The sequence below is a fragment of the Pongo abelii genome, chromosome 11 (genome assembly GCF_028885655.2).
Source record: "Pongo abelii isolate AG06213 chromosome 11, NHGRI_mPonAbe1-v2.0_pri, whole genome shotgun sequence".
NCBI classification, from domain to species: Eukaryota; Metazoa; Chordata; class Mammalia; order Primates; family Hominidae; genus Pongo; species Pongo abelii.
Window position 1 is genome coordinate 95,162,968 of NC_071996.2, and position 18,343 is coordinate 95,181,310.

General features: G+C 38.4%; 1 protein-coding gene across 1 annotated transcript in view; it reads right to left on the reverse strand.

Annotated features, from left to right (window-relative positions):
- TMEFF2 (transmembrane protein with EGF like and two follistatin like domains 2) overlaps positions 1-13,070 on the reverse strand; it is a 251,835-nt gene extending 238,765 nt beyond the window's left edge. Inside the window, exons 1-3 of the mRNA XM_002812683.4 lie at positions 12,478-13,070; positions 10,036-10,145; positions 2,481-2,610 (exon numbers count right to left, since the gene is read on the reverse strand). Coding sequence (XP_002812729.1) covers positions 2,481-2,610; positions 10,036-10,145; positions 12,478-12,649 — 412 coding nt within the window. The 5' untranslated portion in view covers positions 12,650-13,070. The remainder of the gene's footprint in view (positions 1-2,480; positions 2,611-10,035; positions 10,146-12,477) is intronic.
- Positions 13,071-18,343: the final 5,273 nt, after the last annotated feature.

Consider the following 18,343-nt stretch of genomic DNA (forward strand, 5'->3'; position numbering starts at 1 on the left):
TGGCATCATTATGAAACTGTTATGGGAGGCTTTAATGTTTTTCTGTATTATATGATAAGTCATCTTGGCCAACTGATGACAAATAGCCTACTAAAGTCTTATTAGTGAGACAGAAACACCTAAGAAAAGAAGTCATGCTGTTAGACCCAAATCTGAGCTCCTAGTTAATGCATTTCCTACAAGGCAAAAAGTTAAATTGACAGTAAGACCACTGAGCAGATTTCCCAATAAGAATACATTCTCTGGACAAAAAAAAATTAAGTTCAATGAAATATAATAAATATAAAGTTATATATTCTACTGCCTATTATTCCTAGAGCTTACAACTTGCCACTTCCATTCAGTGTCAAACAGCATTAAAAAATAAATGGGAAACATACAAAGAAAAGAATGAGAATCCCTTTTAGATCAAAAGTCAGAACCCCAATTTATTTACAGTCAGACCTGGTTAATAAAAATTACTTTGTTCTCTCCGTCATTATTCAGATCAAAAACCTTTTAGATTTACAAGTCCGTGGAAGATGCATTCAGCAAGACTGGCTTACTAATTAAATCCTGTAGAAATCTAAGTATGTGAATGAGCTAAAGATGGATTACTCGATTGTGATTAAATTTTCTACTTGGCTAAGTATTTATTTTCATAGTATAACCAGCACATCAGGGACTAGAATGGAAAGACTTGAATGAATCAGGAGAATGTGATTACATGCGCCGACAAGAACTTGGAGGTTGGCAAGTAAGAAAAAGAGATTTTGCTACATCGGCCATAACTGTAACTTCTGGTCTGTTTATTATAACAATTGCCTGCCAACTCTCATGTGGCTATTGTTAGAAAAGAACAGATATCCTCCATGATCTTGATCTTGAAAAAGCAAATCCTTTCCTCAATACTCTACAGTATTTGCCTTCATCCTTCCTGGTTCCTGGGATTTTACTTTTCTTCTATTCAATTTGTCCTAAAGTATTATTTCTCATTTCTTTGGTATGGCTGACTGATTCCTCATAATTAGTTTGCTCCTTGTCAAACTTTCTATATCCCCCATCCTTAGTATGAGAGCAGCATGCTGGTCCTCCTCCTTTCCTATTGGAGAAGGCTGCCCATTGACTCTCACATATTGCTGTTTCTTTTATTCATGACTTGTCACTCACAGACCAAGCAGCAATGACCTGTTTGCTTTAGCAAATAAACAAATGGAGTACCAGCCCAGCTTGCCTCCTGACCACCCTTTCATGAAGAACATTTGCATCTGAGCAAATAATCCCTTAGGAGAAAAGACTACTTACAAACCAAAACCAAAACAAAACATCATTGGCCATGAGATATGATACTATTCTCTTTCTTCTGCTAATTCTCAGAAACTTGGGTAGTCACCAATGTAACTTAGATATTATCAATTACTAACAATCAATATGCTTAAGATAATCTTTTAAAGAATATGAGGCTTTTCTCTTTGCTCATTTTCCACCCTGCCCCAGTCACTTAGCACATAACTTTTAACATCATACCCTAGATTAGAAATACCTGTTATCTAAGAGGGACTTTTGAATAAAACAGACTTTTCATGACAATATTCTCTGCTTCTATTTTTAGAAAAAGTTTATATTTGATGACATTGTTATTATTCCTGAATATGCTTATATCATCCAAATTCTCAGGAATTACGACTTTCCAGAAAGATGCTTATTTGCCATTAAGAACAACTATCATGGCACCTTAAAGCCTCTACAATATACGTGATTTTGATATCAAGCTTAACTTGAAAACTCAGCCCCATTTTAAAGCATTCCCCATTTTAAAGCATAAGCTCTAACAACCTCTGTAGACACAAGGAAAACTTGAAAAGCTATAGAGTACATGAAGTCACTCTTTCTTCTTACTTCCTTTATAGCATTGTTGGTAAACCATGACTAAAAAACTTTGTAGAATCCCAGGTTAATTGAGTCAGAAATGACAAATGTCATTAGAAATTATGTCCATTACAAACACAGTAGTCAATAAAATCTACTAAATAGTAAGAAGACCATTTTGTAGAGCTGCTAAGATTAGACGTCAATTTCAGAGCCCAAACCTGCAAAATTGCCTTCCAGCAGATAATGCTATTGTTCAAAACCAACAAACACAAATAAACAATACAACTGTATTCATACATAGTCAGGTTTCTCCATATTTGGCACGTTGGCAGTCTATCTAGATTTCTAATTATATGTGACTTTTATTCAACCTGCCTGTATTTCACTTAATGACATATGTACTTAAATCTACCAGTGTCCTTATGGTAGATATCCTCTTTCTTCCAAAAGTGATTTGAAATGTGAAAATGACAAAGAATAAGAATAATAAATGTTTTGAACAAAACAACACAGGCTTGTCTAGTCAATATATAATCTGAATTATTTACTGGGAGATAACAAGAAATGAAAGACATGGTTTTTGTATTTGGAATCCATGCAGAAGGTTTCAAAGAAGATCACACACATACCTGTGGCACATGATCCTTCTGACACCACAAGTATCTCACTCTGCTGTTTGCATGCAGCCTGTCGCAGGTAACACTCATTCTGGTAGTTCTCCCCATTGGAGCCACACACAGGCACATAGTCATTGTTGCACTGGGAAACACACAGATGTAAGCCTGTAGTTAGTACTGAAGACTGTATCCCTCTGACATGATGAACAGAAATAATTATTTACAAAAGAAACCACTTGTCTTCATTTTCAATGATTCTAATTGTGTCCAATAAGTCTTTATAAGGGCATCATTGAAAGATGCACAAAGCCAATTTCAAGTTAGCCAACCAGTCATTTGATTTAGATAGGGCAAAAATAAGCATCTAAATTGATCAGGCAATTCCCAACAAAGTGACTGGACAAGTAGCACAATAAAGATATAGCAACAAATATATTAATACTACTTAATATTATTTTTAGTATGTAGCCCATATGACTTGATGGAAAAAATTAAAATACAGTTTAATTTCAAGCTATTAAAAAACAAAGGTAATGTCTGCCTGTGTTAGGAGTGGAAATATATAGCCAAAATGCCAAAGAAATCAATTAACTCTTAGTTGTTTTTTTAATTGAATTTAATTGAATTTTTATTGAATTCTAGTCCTTGTAAATTTCCAGATATTCAGATAAGATACTGATTTACTTATTTATTTTTATACCTCTTTAGACTATTGTATATTGATGTGGATATGGTCTAGAGAGAAACAAAACTATGGAACACAGAGAAAAATTTCAACAACTATTGAACTATAAGTAAACTTTACCGACTATTCCAAAGTATGTCTATTAATAGATATTCCATAAACAGAAAAGTTCATTTTTAAAAAACCTCATTATTAAAAAAGTACACATATTACAGTGAAAACTAAGGCAACCTACAGGGTATAGTCATCATAATATAATCATACTCTAAGGCATTAATGATACTTGGCTTTGTCCTATGCCTGCTAATTACACCAGGGATGTGATTATCTCATGATTACTACTACTTATGTGCTTCATTGTTTAATTATAAAAAATATAATGATCAAGATTATTATCTGTATATGCTCACCTATGCCAGAAACTACGTAAGGAAAATCATATTTACAGATGCATATTAAAACTCTTCTCTGTGTTTTACTTTTAATAAATATATTTGAATCTTTGATGTGCTATGAGTTCAGAATACATACAAAATAAACCAATAATATAGTGAGATGGGTAGTAAAGTTTAAATATATGTGATAACAAACCTAAAACCCTGTCGTAAATAAACCTCAACTCAAGAATGTATGCAAAAGAAAACACCTCTCAACATGTTGATAATCTGATTGATTAAAACCTGATATTTATTATTTTACTCTATTTCCTAACAATACCTAAACCTCCTTATTCCTAATCAACTATTTAACTCTTGCTCTTTGCCTTTATATAATAGTAGCTTAATTATCATAACAAATTTAAACGTCAATGTTCTTTGAAATGAAAGCCTAATTCTATGAGTTTTGCTTTTTTATATATTATTAACAACTTCAATATAATGTTTTGGTAATTGTGATCAACTTTTTTCCAAACAGTAAACCCAAATGGTATGACAGTCATATTAAGATGACCATAATTACTAACAGGATGCTTTAGCACATATTTTAAAAATATTCTTTATCTTAATTTCTACAATATATAATCTAGATATTCTGCAAGTCCTCTATATAGTAATTCTTTTCCACAGTTACATTATTGTCTCCCAGACTCAGTCTATATATGTGATTATATTTAAAAAACTGATTTGATTAGAGCTTTTCACTAATCTTTTGCTAATGTTTAACTCAATCAGCAACTGACTTCTGATTAGGTGATACCTGTGTAAGCACTGTTTTCCAGGAACTTTCCAAAAATTTGTTTTAATTTACATCTGACAACTGACTCACCACAGGCCTGAGCATCTCTACTACCGTCCAAGAAAGAAGGCAAGAGCAAAATGCCTGTAAGATTTGAATTTTCCAATGAGTAGTACTGAAGAGACCGCAAATAAATGTGGCTTGTGCTCATACCGGAACTGTGGCCAGCAAGGCAAGTGCAGGGATAGGTGCTTGATAAATGTGCTATGATCAGAACCGGGGACAGGAGAATGTAGGTAGGATTATGTTGATCTATGAACACTACAATGGTGTCTGAGCACATGGAGGAGAGACCAGAAAGAAGGAAACAGCTGGTGACATTATGATCAATAGACTTGCTGATCCTTTCAGTAGACAGAAGAGAGTCATAATGTGTCTATGGCTAGGTGGACTAGTTAACATCTCATGCTTGAGGCCTGGCATTCTTGCCCCGAGCTACCTTTCAATCTCCATCTCCATCCCTGCTTATAATACTTTGTGTGTAGATTATTTGGAGCCGTGTTTTCTTCTCTCCAATCCTTAAATTTTATTTATTTATCCTTCTCAGATTACTCAAATATAGAGTCAGTGAACTGGGAGTGGAGAGTGGAAAGTATTTATTATCTCTCCCAAGTGCTAGTACACAATGCTGATATGCATCTTAAAATATCAAATAAACTGATAAAGTGCTCATATGCCGCTTCTGAGGGATGCAGTAAGCCAAATTCGAACAGTTCTAAAAACAGAGCTGCCAAGTTCCATGCACAAGCCAAAAGGGAGATTTCTACAGAGCTGAAAAGAGCTTAACTGTAGATTACTGGCATGATGTTTTTGGCCCTTAGTATCAAGACTTGCACTCATTAATATGAAGAACACCAGGTGGAAGCACGCTGTAAATCATGAAAGCTCACGAGTGGGAGTCTAGTCCTAGGTTGTTCTATTTATTTCACTGCCTTGGTGTAGGACCTTTTGTATATTAGTTAACAATGAAATATTTAACAGGTTTATAGCCTAGTTTTCCCATTTGAAATGCTTACCTGGAACATTTGGGAAATTAACAAAGTCATGTTTTTAAAACAAGAAATATCTTGTAATACTCACTTATACAAAGAAATGTAAATTATTTGCTTTGTATGATATGTATTTTAACTAGTAGAGTTATCATCTAACTCTAACATCAAGCCATGGCATTTCTAGAATTAGAAAAACAAGAGGAAACAGGCTAACCCTAAGCATGAAATAGCCTAACTACTGCATTAAAATATGCCAAATTATTGGAAATAGTTTTTAGTAGTATTCATGATACTGCTCAGTTTCAGATGAAGGGACAGACTCAGATGTTAAGTGACTTGCTAAAGGCCACACAGTTGCCTGGTAAAAGGAAAAAGAAGACTCACGTTCAGATGGTTAGGTACATAAATGTATGTGTTGTACAAACTTCCTCTCAGGGGAAGAAGTGATTCTATTTTTCTATGTTTTAAAAATCTTATGTTTATTTTCTAAATAAGTGTTTTTCAGTAGAAGAATTCTGTTCCAAAATGGGCTACCCACCACACTAGTGGATTCAATTACTTGACACACTACAATGCATGAAATTCATTTTTGCTACAAATTAATAAAAATTATGTGAGAAGTTTTTCATAGGATTTATTGCTTGTTTGATTAATACAGGTTTTTTGAGCTGAGATTTCAGCATCTAGAAGCTTATGTATGACTTATGTTTTATATATTGCCAGCACCTTCCACAGAGTCTGGCATGTAGAAGGTGCTCAACAGATGTTAAGTCAATTCTGTTATATTCCCAGTTGTCAAAGGCTTAAGAAGAATGGCTTGGGATATGGTATATTTTCCTTCCAAAAAGGAAAAAAGATTAAAAAAATCTGCATATGTTCCAATCCTTTGGCCATTCCATAAGTAATTTTTACTTTTCTGTGATTTATATTTCCTTAAATGTAAAAAAAAATATGATTTTAAGAGCGGACAGGCCTGTGACTACGGTGGAAATGACTCTGTGTGCCTTCCCAGGCTAGGTCATTAAAGGATATAGCTTCTACCTGGCTCTTTCTTTCTCTCTGGATGCTTGACTCTGAAGCTCAGCCACTATGCTATGAGGAAGACAAAACTTGCCCACGCAAAGAGATCAACATGGAGAAGAACCAAGGTCTTCAGCTGACAGTCAGACATATGAGTGAGAACCCTCAGATCGGTATAGCACCAAGCCTTTGAATTCTCTCCCCTCACCATCAGCTAATGCCAAAGAGAGCAGAGGTGAGCTGTTTTGATTAAGCCCTGCCAAAATGGCAGATTCATCAAAAAAATAAATATTCATTGTCAAGACACTAAGTACTAGGCAGTCTGTTACGCAGCTTTAGTAATAAGAACATTTGTAGATCTAAAGCATGACTTAGTAAATAAAAATATTTAGTATTTGAATTAGGTAATACCTGAAAAACATAAGGCTTCATCATATTTTTAAATTATAAAGTGGTTATTGATCATTGCATGACCAGGGTTATCTATAAATATCTGCATGTATCTCCCTTCCTTTTTTCCTCCCTCTCTGCCTCCCTCCCTTCCTTCCTCCCTGCTTTTATTTTTATCTATCTATCTATCTATCTATCTATCTATCTATCTATCTATCTATCTATCATCTATCTATCTGTCTATCCATCTACTGTCTCCAAATTTTCATCCTCGTAATTACTGGGCTTAATACCTGGGTGATGAAATAATATGTACAACAAACCCCCGCGACACGTGTTTACATATGTAATAAACCTTCACATGTACCCCAAAACCTAAAATAAAAGTTTAAAAAAGGGGGGAGAAAACAATTATCTCACTGGGTTGTGAGAAATAAATGAGATAATATGTTTGAAGGATGGAAATCAGTTTATTTAAAGTCGTGTAAGAGAGGTGAAGGCTAATAATGTTTGCTTTAGTGTTCCAGTGATAAGGCAAATTGAAAACATTATAAATATAAAAACATATGCCCATTTCTCTTTGAAATTTATCTCTCAGCTAGAAAGACTATAGATTGCAGGCCGGGTGCGGTGGCTCACACCTGTAATCCTAGCACTTTGGGAGACCGAAGCGGGTGGATCTCCTGAGTGCAGGAGTTCGAGACGAGCCTGGGTAACATGGTGAAACCATGTCTCTACTAAAATTCAAAAAAATTAGCTGAGAATGGCGGAGTGCACCTGTATTCCCAGCTACTCGGGAGGCTGAGGCACAAGAATCGCTGGGACCCAGGAGGTGGAGGTTGCAGTGAGCCAAGAGGGCATCACCACTATCCAGCCTGGGTGGCAGAGCAAGACCCTTGTCTCCAAAAATTCCAAAAAAAAAAAAAAAGGAATGCACGCTTGTACCTGAAAATGCAGCAGAGAAAGAAACAGAAGTTTAGAATAATATATAGGAAAATAGATTTTCAATACCTCTCCCTTTTTATCAGATACTAGGGCTAAAATAACAAACACCAAAAACTTAAATTCATGTATTGGGAAAAGATGGACTCAAGAGACTCTTAGCTTAAAATATCCTATTTATTATTCTTCATGCAACTTATACTTTTCTTTGATTTTGAACTTAATTCAACCACTCTATATTCTTGGTATTTGCAAAGTCTACATTTTCCACTAGGGAGATATATATTTTTTCTTGCCAGATTTACAACTATTGCAAAGCACAGACTAATAGCAGTAGTAATACACTAGTACACTTAAAATGCCACAAGGATTACAAAAAAACAATTTACATTTTAGTTTCTTACACAAACTTGCATTCGTTGCCACTCCCCCTTCTATTCCACTTAACAGTTATTTAAATTAATGACAAACATAACTGACTGACCAATGTATGAAAAACACAAATATTTTTGTTGATAAAAGTTTTACCAAAATCTTCTGTGGCACCTATAAAATGAAAACAATTTCTTTAATAAGAAAATTATTTATTTTCATTTTGTTGCATTCATCCCTTTAGAGTTCTGTCAACCCATTTTTTTTTTTCTCCTGGTGAAATCTTAGAACCATTGCTTTACATTTCAGGAATGTTTTTCCTGGTTCATTTGATACTTTTTATGAGTTCATTTCTTTTGTCTACCCATGGTTATGAAAATAAGACAAATTTATGGAAATCACAAAGGGAAAGAAGGAAAAATTCACAAAATTCTCTGGGCCTTTAATTAATGATTTATCCAACTGTGCTTTTTTCCCGTTTAGTTAACATTTGGGTAAGTATGAATTGGGGAGTTCTCATGCTCTATCTCTCTCATGTAGTTCACTGAAAGTACATAATGGCACTGTTTAATGTGGCTGGAGACCTTAGAAGTTGATGTTACATGCATATTAAATATGCATGAATATGTTTCTGACACTATGGTATGGTCTAAAAAACTGTACAGTCAGAGCAGTACTTACCCACCAGGAGGTGGTGCACTTTACAAATATCAGTTGTCTTATTATGTTTCTTAGAAAGAAGAAAATAATGTCTAAGAAGGTTTTAGCATTTCTAAAAGCCACTTAAACTTTATTTAAATGTGAATTCTCTTCTCTTTCTTAGTGGGAGGTTGAATTCAATCTAAAATATTTAAATTTCATCAATAATTCTAAATATTACCTATTAACCAGATATCTAGGTCTAAATTTGAGTTTATTGTTTTTATTTGTTCTATATCTTTTTTTTATTCTTACAATCTTAGAAAAGTTTTCATTATCTCACACATAGTTTTGTTTATGTGCATATTTCCTGGTTGAGTCATATTGTCAGATTTTAAAAGTATTTTTAAAAGTAATTCAAAATGCTCAAGGGCAAATATAGGCTATTAGTACAACATCCATGCTACTTGAAGTTCTACATGATTATATGAACATTTTGAGAGGAAAAGGTTTATAATTTACATGGTGGAAAGCATTTGTTAGCTAATGACTATACTAATGACATTAAAAGTTCTATCTTTAATAGATACTAGTAACCCAGTTTTGATCATGCCAGTAGTGCAACTTCTTTCTCTCTTTGTTAGTTAAAAGAAATTAACACAAGAAAAAGTACATTTCCTGATGTTCATAAAATGACTTGTGGATCTAAATGCTCTTTTGGATTTCTAGGGAATTCAGTTCTAATTGAGTGTGGTACCTACGAAAAAGCCAACATACACTAATTAATAAGTTCCATGATTTCCAAATTAGAACAAAGTTTTGAAGTTACACTAATAAGGAGTTAACTTAAAAGCCTAGTCAGGTTGCAAGGATAATAAAGGCCAAGACCATTAAAACAGATAGCAATATGATAAAAAGATGATAGCCTCAATCAAAAAGAACAAAAGAATAAGTCCACACTTCCTACCCCCTATTTTGACTATATCCCCAGTCAATTCACTTTTAAAGTGATGCTAGAAGGGTCAGAGAAACATAATTTTCCTTTGACATCCCAAAAGCACAACCTGAAGCTTTCTACCTCCAGCAGCATTTATAACTTTGGCATATACATTTCTCCAAAAAGCGTATGTCTTCTTGACATCAGTTGGCCCTCTTGCCAGTACTTTTGCTTGGTGCCAGCTTCACTCTTAGCTTGCATAGCTATAAATTTCCAAGTGATAGGCTGTAAAGGGAGATTCCTGCTTTGCAGTCTCATTAATGAATTAGAAGATGCAAATATAAGACTTCTTACCTTGAACTGACAGACGCAAGTCACAGTGTCTCCAATTCTTAAACATTCCCCATCAAATTTACAGGTGTTGGTGTCACAGAGGAAGAGATCATTTTCTCTATCATCATAACCTCAAATTCAAAGAGAACACCCCAGTCATTAAAACATCTTACAGATTTTTAACAGAAGAAGCACTATCTTGAAGCTTTAAAATACTTGTCCTAAATTTTAAATCCAACAACTATAGCTGTACTGCAAGGTCACTGTCTACTGATAACCTCAAAATCTAGTTAAGTGATCAGTATTCGTTTCCATTTTCCACAATTCTTTTCTAGTCAATTCTTCTTTAGTATCCTTTTCTGATAGTGCTATCTTTTAAAGCTTGCGTTAATACTGACAGTGGTGAAGGAAAGCTTAATATTTGCTTCCTGTTTTTATTTTATTTTATTTTATTTTTTTGCTCATTAGGTGGACAATATTTATGACCACAAAACTCCACACTTTGGAAAAGAGCTAGTGATGATCTCTGAATGCCCTTTTACCATTTCCCCATCTTTAATTGTTCTTTTTCTTCAAGGATTGAAACAACCCCTTATTTGAAATGTATCCAGACAAAGAGGAAACAAAGCCTCAATAATAAAGATAAACAGGCACAGTGTTTTCTGTGATGGTCTGTTTGGCTCAAATGAAGATTGATCACCTCTAAGTTAACAGGGGTGGGAGTGGGGTGCCAAGTTCTTGACAACCTATCTGAAAAACCAGTTTATTCTCTTTAGTTTATGCAGTCCCCTTTAAAATATCCGGTAAATATTTAATTTCTTGATTGCAAATGTCAACTTCACATTTAAGTTGGTTATTTCCTAAAACAATGCAAGGGCTAGGAATGAAGCAAACCAGTCTATGTTGGACTACAAAGCCATCAACATTTCCAAAAACTGATTTTGCAGGCTCATAATTATTACTATAATAAAGCATCTAAAAAGTGATTAGGCAATAGCAAAGTGAAACTTATTCTTTCAAAAACAACACACATGTACGCATGAATCAAGAAGTTATAGAAACATGTTGAGTTTTATTAAAATGCCAAATTTAGAAACTGCCAAAAAAGAGAACAATCTATTGACCCAAATCTAATAGGGTTGCAAATCTCAACTTGTCTTTGTAAAGGATAAATTAGAATGATGCATAATAATTTTCCTTTTGGCATTTACATCAGTAATAACTAGGAACTATACAGGCTTTCACCCTATGAGTTACAGTTGGTCATTCCCTCCTCTCTGAAGTTACATACACTTCAGCTCATATACATCTTTGAAAGACACTTTATTCAGAGCCAGATTTAACTACAGCAAAATTATATTCACAGAAGATGAAAAATTACATGCACACTTGCTAAAACTAGAACAGACCACACCTAGGGGACAATACCCAGGCATGTTAATGGAGTTTAAAATGCCAAGGAAATTACACCACAATTCTGCCCGGTATACTACAGGCTGTCAAACCGAAATGCTATGCCAGCTAGGAGTGCAGCAACTCACATCCTCTGGCCCTATATAATTAGAAAGCTTCAGCAGAGAGAAGCCTGCCAAGCATTCGCCGTCAGAATCTGAAGGAACCCGAGCGAGCAAGAAGAGTGCCTGACCCACTCCACGGAAGCCTGTCCAGAAATGGAGGAGTCAGCGCCCATTGAAGTCGGTTCCGCCCTCGGCTCGCCTACAAGGAGCCTGACCAGCCTCAGTCATGCCCACTCCGGCCTGGGAGACCCGCAAAGTGTTCTTTTTCTCAACTCCCCTGTACTATCTTGAAGCTTAGGGAAGCAAGGAGAGGGGCATATCTGGACTGCAAAACCAATGTCTTTTGCCGCCTAGGAGAGAAGGGGGATGAGAGAGAGAGAGAGAGAGAGAGAGAGACAGAGAGAGAAATTCTATTGAAACCCAGCTCCTTTAGAATCTGTGTGACCTGGTCTTCAACGGGAGACCAGTGCGCCCTCATGGCACCTTTGCCAGGAATCAGAGATTCCCCTGCAGTCACCATTTGATTTATTGCTTTCTCGCTCATTCTTTCTCATAAAGTTATTTCTTCCTCATCCCAGTAAGCGTTTTTTCTTTAATGATGACAAAGCTTCTGTTTTAGTGTTTCCCCTAGGATTGGTGCTCTTTCCAGTGAACCCAGAAAACCATCCCGTTTAATATTTCTCAAAATCCTCGCAGCTCCAATGTAAGCGCAAGCATGCAAAGGTTTCCTGCTACACTTGCACTTTCTGCCCATCCCAGAACCACCCCCCACCCCCGGGCCTGGAACAGTTCCCCTTGCTTCTCTGGATAGAGGTGGGTGGTATTAGGGGTCTAGGGCAGTAGGAGGTGAGGGGCTGAGGAGGCGCGCTAAGGTAGGCTGGTCTGTGCTGGATACGCGTGTTCTTCTGCGGAGTTACAGGGTCTGGGACGGGGGTTCTGGACTTACCAGAGCAATTCCAGCCGGTGGGCGTTTGGCAGTCACTTAAGGAGGTAGGGAAAGCAGCGAGCTTCACCGGGCGGGCTACGATGAGTAGCATGACGGGCAGCAGCAGCAGCCAGCAAAAACCCTCGCAAAGTGTCCAGCTGCTGCACTGCCGCGGGGACTCCCACAGCACCATGACTAGTTCACGCAACTCTGCAGCAGCAAACGGCTTCCGAGGAACACAGGATCGCGGGGGCCGGGCAGCGGGCTACTGAGCATCCCGCGGACGGCGGCAGCAGAGGCGGCGGCGGTGGCAGTGGCACCCGGCGGGGAAGCAGCAGCCAAACCCGCGCATGATCTCGAGAGTTTCAGCAACATCCAGGGACTGGGCTCAGCCCTGGAGCGAGAGGGTCGTCCGCTGAGAAGCTGCGCCGGAGACGCGGGAAGCTGCTGCCATAAGGAGGGAGTTCTGGGAAGCCGGGGGACAGGAGGAGACGGGAGTCCAGGAGCAGACGAGCGGAGCCCGAGGAGGCAGGGTGAAGGGAGAGTCAAGGCGCCCCGCAGCCCAGCAGCCGCCTCTCGAGCTCTGCCGCCCGCATCCCTCTGGCGTTTGGGAAGCAGCAGGTCCTCAGCCCGCCCGGGGTCACGTGGGAAGAGGCAGTCGGGCTCTGATTGGTGGAGCAGGATGCAGGTCCCGGGAGGGAGGGGTCGACGAGGAGGTGCAAGGATGCAAGGAGGAGGCGGCCGCGGAAGCCACAGATGGGCTCGCTCGCCAGGCGCTGGCCCGAGTGGGGCTAGGCGGGGATGGCTCAAGTGAGAAGCTCGGGCTTCAGGGTGGGCTACCCGCACACTCATATACCATTCGCCTCACTCTCCGCTCCAGGACGCCCCCTACCGAAGGCGGGGTCCGGACTAGCGCCCCTCTTCCGCGCGTGACCCGGGACCGCGAGTGCGGGCCGCGGCGCGGCTGGGTGGCGTCTCTCCGAGCTGGAGATGGTGGGGGCGGAGGTGTCAGAGGAGCGGCAGCAGCAGGGCAGAGAGGGGCGAGTCGGCGCGGGAGAGGGCGTCCTGCTGGCGACCGGCGCTCCAGCGTGCGGGAGCGCGCTTCCTAGGCTGTAGGGGGATGCAGGCTGGGAATGTCGCGGTGGAGAGGCCAGGGACATTTTTCTAGGGATTTACAGGAAAGAGGGTGAGAAGCGATGGTGTTAGAACCGCTCTTGCAGGCCGGGAAGCAACAGCAGCATCTCCCACAAGAGCGTGCAACCCCAAGGCTGCTCGCCGAGCCAGCTCAGCCATCCCGGCAGGCGCTCTCTTTCCTTCTCTCTTCTCCCCTCTCTCCTCCCAGACCCCCGCAGCTCCGACCCAGCCCGAGCGGCCGCAGGTTTGAATCCCTCTCCTCATCACCCGCTCCTCTCCGGCCCGTAGCCTATTAGTGTGTCCACCTGGGAGGTGCGGTCAGATGTGTTTGGAAGGTCAGATTGGTCGGGACAAGTGGTCTGAAAGGAAGAGAAAGGCTCCTCTGCGTACGCCCCGGGTGGGTTGCCGGGAGCATCCGCCGGGCAGCGGCGTCCGGGAAGAGGAGAGCGGGCTCCATTTGTTGGCCCAGGCAGTGGCCCTGCGTTCCTTGCTCGGGTCTTTGTCGGATGGCCGGTGACCTGGGGCGACGAGAGAAGGTCTAACTCGGCAGGAGTCTCTGGCTCTGCGCGTTTCTTTCATTCGCTCCAGCGGGAAGGGCAAATGGCATAGCGGGACCCGCCTTCCGCCTGCTGCATTCTTCAGGCAGTTAGACACACTCTTTAGCCTAATGGAATTTTAGTCGCCAGTAACGGGACCGAGAGTTTTCGGGGACAAGGGTGGAGAGGAACATCTTTCTTCCATGACCGGGGTCACTAATTGCAGTCTCAGTGTTTTGGATGCCCCATAGGGAAGAGTTTTCTTTTTTGTGTGTGATTATTCAGTGATTCCTGTTTTGTTTTGTTTTGTTTTCTTCTCTCCGCTCTCCTTCTCGATTCCTCTCTTTTATCCCTCCTCCTTCTTCTACCCCCGCTTTCAAAAGCCTCCAGATCCTCCCTTTTTCTCTCTATTTAAATTTTCCTTTTGTGCCCCTCTTTCTGTGTCCCCTGAATTTAGGAGAGCATTTGATAACATTTAACAGGCAATTAGTGTCCATTCCCAATCACTTAAAAGAGGCATTAATATACTTTGAAAACGGGACTATCTATCCTTTGCAGACACCACCAGAAAAACAAATTGTACCCGAGTAATCCTTTTAAGTACTTTAACCTCCAACCTCCTCCCACTTCCTTGCTTTTTAACTTCTCCTTTGAGAGATGTGATCGTGCAGCACCTCAGTGCCTCAAAGAAATCTCTTTTTTTTTTCCTGTGTGAAATCCATCCCTTTATCTTACATCTCCGCCTCCGTCCGAGACTGTCCCTCTCCCCTCCCACCTCCAAAGATTTCTGAATCTCAGTGTCTCTCACTCCTGGCAATTAAGCAGATCCCAGCATTCTAGTCGGTGGCATCTCACTCCTCACCGACAAAGACTCCATTAAAACAGATCAATTAGACCAGACGTTGGAGGCATCAGAAAATCGGCTTCTAGACAGAGCAGCTAAATTCTTTAAGGAAACAGAATACCCATTAGATAGAGCTGCCAACTAATATTGCAAAACAAGGAATTAGAGATTTCTTTCGCTACAGGCTTTCAGCAGAGAAGGCAACATAAATATAGATAAAGATTTAACAACTCTGCAGCACAGAGTGAGAACATGTCATTTTCCATAGCAAGGCTGGTGTGGTAACTAATCAGGCTTATGAAAATAAGTCATGCTTGAAACTAAAGGCAAAGTCCTTAAAAGTGTTTATGCAGTAATTATGATAATGAAACAGGACCTGCTAGGATTTCAGAGCTTGGCTATATAAGTAGAATTTTAGAGAACCTCTTAGCAAAGGAAAACTGTTTTTGAATTTTCTGCTAAGTAAATTTTTGGCATACTTTCTAATAATATATACTCTTCCTAAGACGTTTTGCCGAAAGTAAGTTAAAACTCCAAAGGAGTTAATTACTGGTTGTAACTGGTTAACAAATGCGGTTGCTTCCACAGAGGTCCTTTAAATTATTAAACAGTTTGAAGCAAAGCCTTTTCAATGGGAATGCTGCAATTTTGTTGCACTTACTATGTACTTAGTGTTATAGTGCCACCAAGAAACAAATTCTGAAACTGGCAAGCACCACCAAGTGGCAGAAGAACATCACTCATTGAGCAGAGAATTGTGTTATTGAATATGTAAATAAAAATATATACATTATTTAGACTTGTCACTAGGTACCAAAGAAGTAGACAAGACTGCATTAACAATTGGATTAGTGCTTTAACTTTTCCCCAACAAAGCGAAATCAGTTTACTTATTAGAATTAAATTTAAGTCTATGAATTGTACTTTGCATTGCGTATTATATGATTGCTAGTAATATGACACAATCATACCATGTATTTGCAAAATTCCTATTTTAAAATACTATACCATATTTACTTTCAATCTTCTTGAGCTAGAACACTTTATTTGTGGCATATACACTCTAGAATTGATGCAGAGGAGCAGAGTCCAGTTGTTAGATTTTTCAGTAGAAATAGCGCAGATATATTTTCTCCAGAAAACTTTAGAACATTTTTTTTTTTCTCATGGAAAGAACATCATTATAAAGTGTGAGATTACTCACAGCTTAAGTAGGGGGCTTGGGAGTTATTCTCTAACAAGAATAGTTTAAGATAAATAAATGAATCTGGGAAAATAAGATACACTGCCAATCCAAACTCTTATCTCCTTCATGATTTCATACTTTCTGATTGCTTCAATAAAGGTAAGATGTATCCTTTGCTTCTTAGGTGTCAGGCATTGTGCCATGCAGGATAGAACATGTTATTTTTATTTAATCTTTAAAACACCCCTATGAGACAAAGAATATTGTTATCATTTTATATAAAAGGAATATGGCTTTGAAAGCGTCAGGCAACTTGCCCCATGAAACAAATCTAGTCAGTGACACTGCTGGGACTCTGAAATTCTGCCTGACTTCAGAGCACAAGACATAAGTCACTAATTTCTGCTGTATTGCTGCCTGTTAGCTTCTGATAGGGGAAACTAACTGGGAACGTATCAGTTCTGTCCATGATACTTCTTTGTTTGCCCTTTCTGTGGAGCAGCAGTAAGGCCCAAACTTTAATTCTCAAACTTCAGCAATAAGATCCCGTGATTTCTGAACCTGGTTAATCATATGAATTCCTTGAGAAACTTTGAAACAATAGACAAATTCCAAGTCCTACTATCAGGGATTCAGAAAATCTGGAGTTGGGCCCTGGGATCCATATTTTAATATTCATCCTTGTTGGAGAAGAAAGGTACCACATATACCTATATGACAAATGAAAGGATACCTCGATTTTTGCTCAGTTTTCACAGAGAGGTTTCTGAGGCAGGTTAAAAGCTTTTACTCAGTGTAAAGATGAGCTGTTGTACATGTCTGTCTCTCTGTTTTTATGCATATGTTCACCAAATATGTATTAAGCTTCTAATATGTCTGACACAGTAACTTTGTGACTGTAGACAATTTCCTCATTTGTAAAATGTGAGTAATAACAATACCTGCCTCCTGAACTTGTTCTAAAGATTAAAATAAAAATGTATGGTTTAATGGTAGTGGATTTGGGGGGATCCCCTATATAAATAAGTGAATGGAGGTATGCATAAATAAATACATAAAGGTGTGTGTACTTATATTTATACACATAATTAAAAATAGTTAAAGATGTACAAATTAAATGTATGTGATATTGAAGTATATGTTGATTATTGATAATGAAGTACAGTATAATTTCTAACCCCACACCTTAACATCTCATACTTAATAACTCATATCTTAATTTCTAGCCTACTTTAGATACCTAGATATAGATAGAATGTTCTAAATCATTATTTCCTTAGTTTTAATGTATAATATTCATATGAAAAAGTATATATCAGTGTGTAGTAAATGTATTTAGAACATTGTTTATAGGTCAATGATATTGACAATGTTTCAGAGAAGTCATCTTCATTTCTGGATAATTTTTCAAACTGAGAGTAATTAAATTTGCTCTTTTTTTACCCTTTTCTACAATGGTAAATAACATATAAACAAGGAGCTGTGATTTAAAGAAATAATTTTATAATGTAAAAGTTTCCCTATGCCTTAATGATTCCCATGCCCTTAATTAATTTTGGTAGTTTAAGTTTGTGATTTCAGTGCTGAGGAAAGTTTATTTCATCTTAGAGCAGTGAGGCTCAGTCATGATTTCACATCACAATCACCTGGATAATTAAAGAATACTGATGCAGAGTTCCTACTCAAAGACTTGGAATCCCTAGAAGTGACACAGAAGCATTGGCATCTATATATTTTTAAAGTTTTCCTGGAGAAACACATAGCCATGATTGAGAACCACCATCCTGGGGAAAGTGGCTATTTTCTCATTAATCAAATAGCCAAGTTTCAGGAGGTAAAATGCTTACTTTTTTTCTCCATTAAAACTTGTAAAACACACATCTCACCAAAGAATATTAAAACATCTAGCCAAAGCAATATGAACTAGTTAATGTTTGCCACTAACTTGCCAGTAGTTAAAAAAAAAAAGGAAGAACTGTTATTGGAAGAGAGCTAGATTTAATAAGCAGTAGTCATCTCTATACAATCTGGTGTCTTGTTATTTATAAATTCAAGTAGGTTTCCATTGCTATTATTTTAATCATAGCCTTCTTAGGGCTCAGCCTAATGCTTTATTTCAAACTCATTTTGAAATTTATTCTCTGGAGTCAGAAACAGGAACTAGAATCAGCTTGGAATGAAACTTAC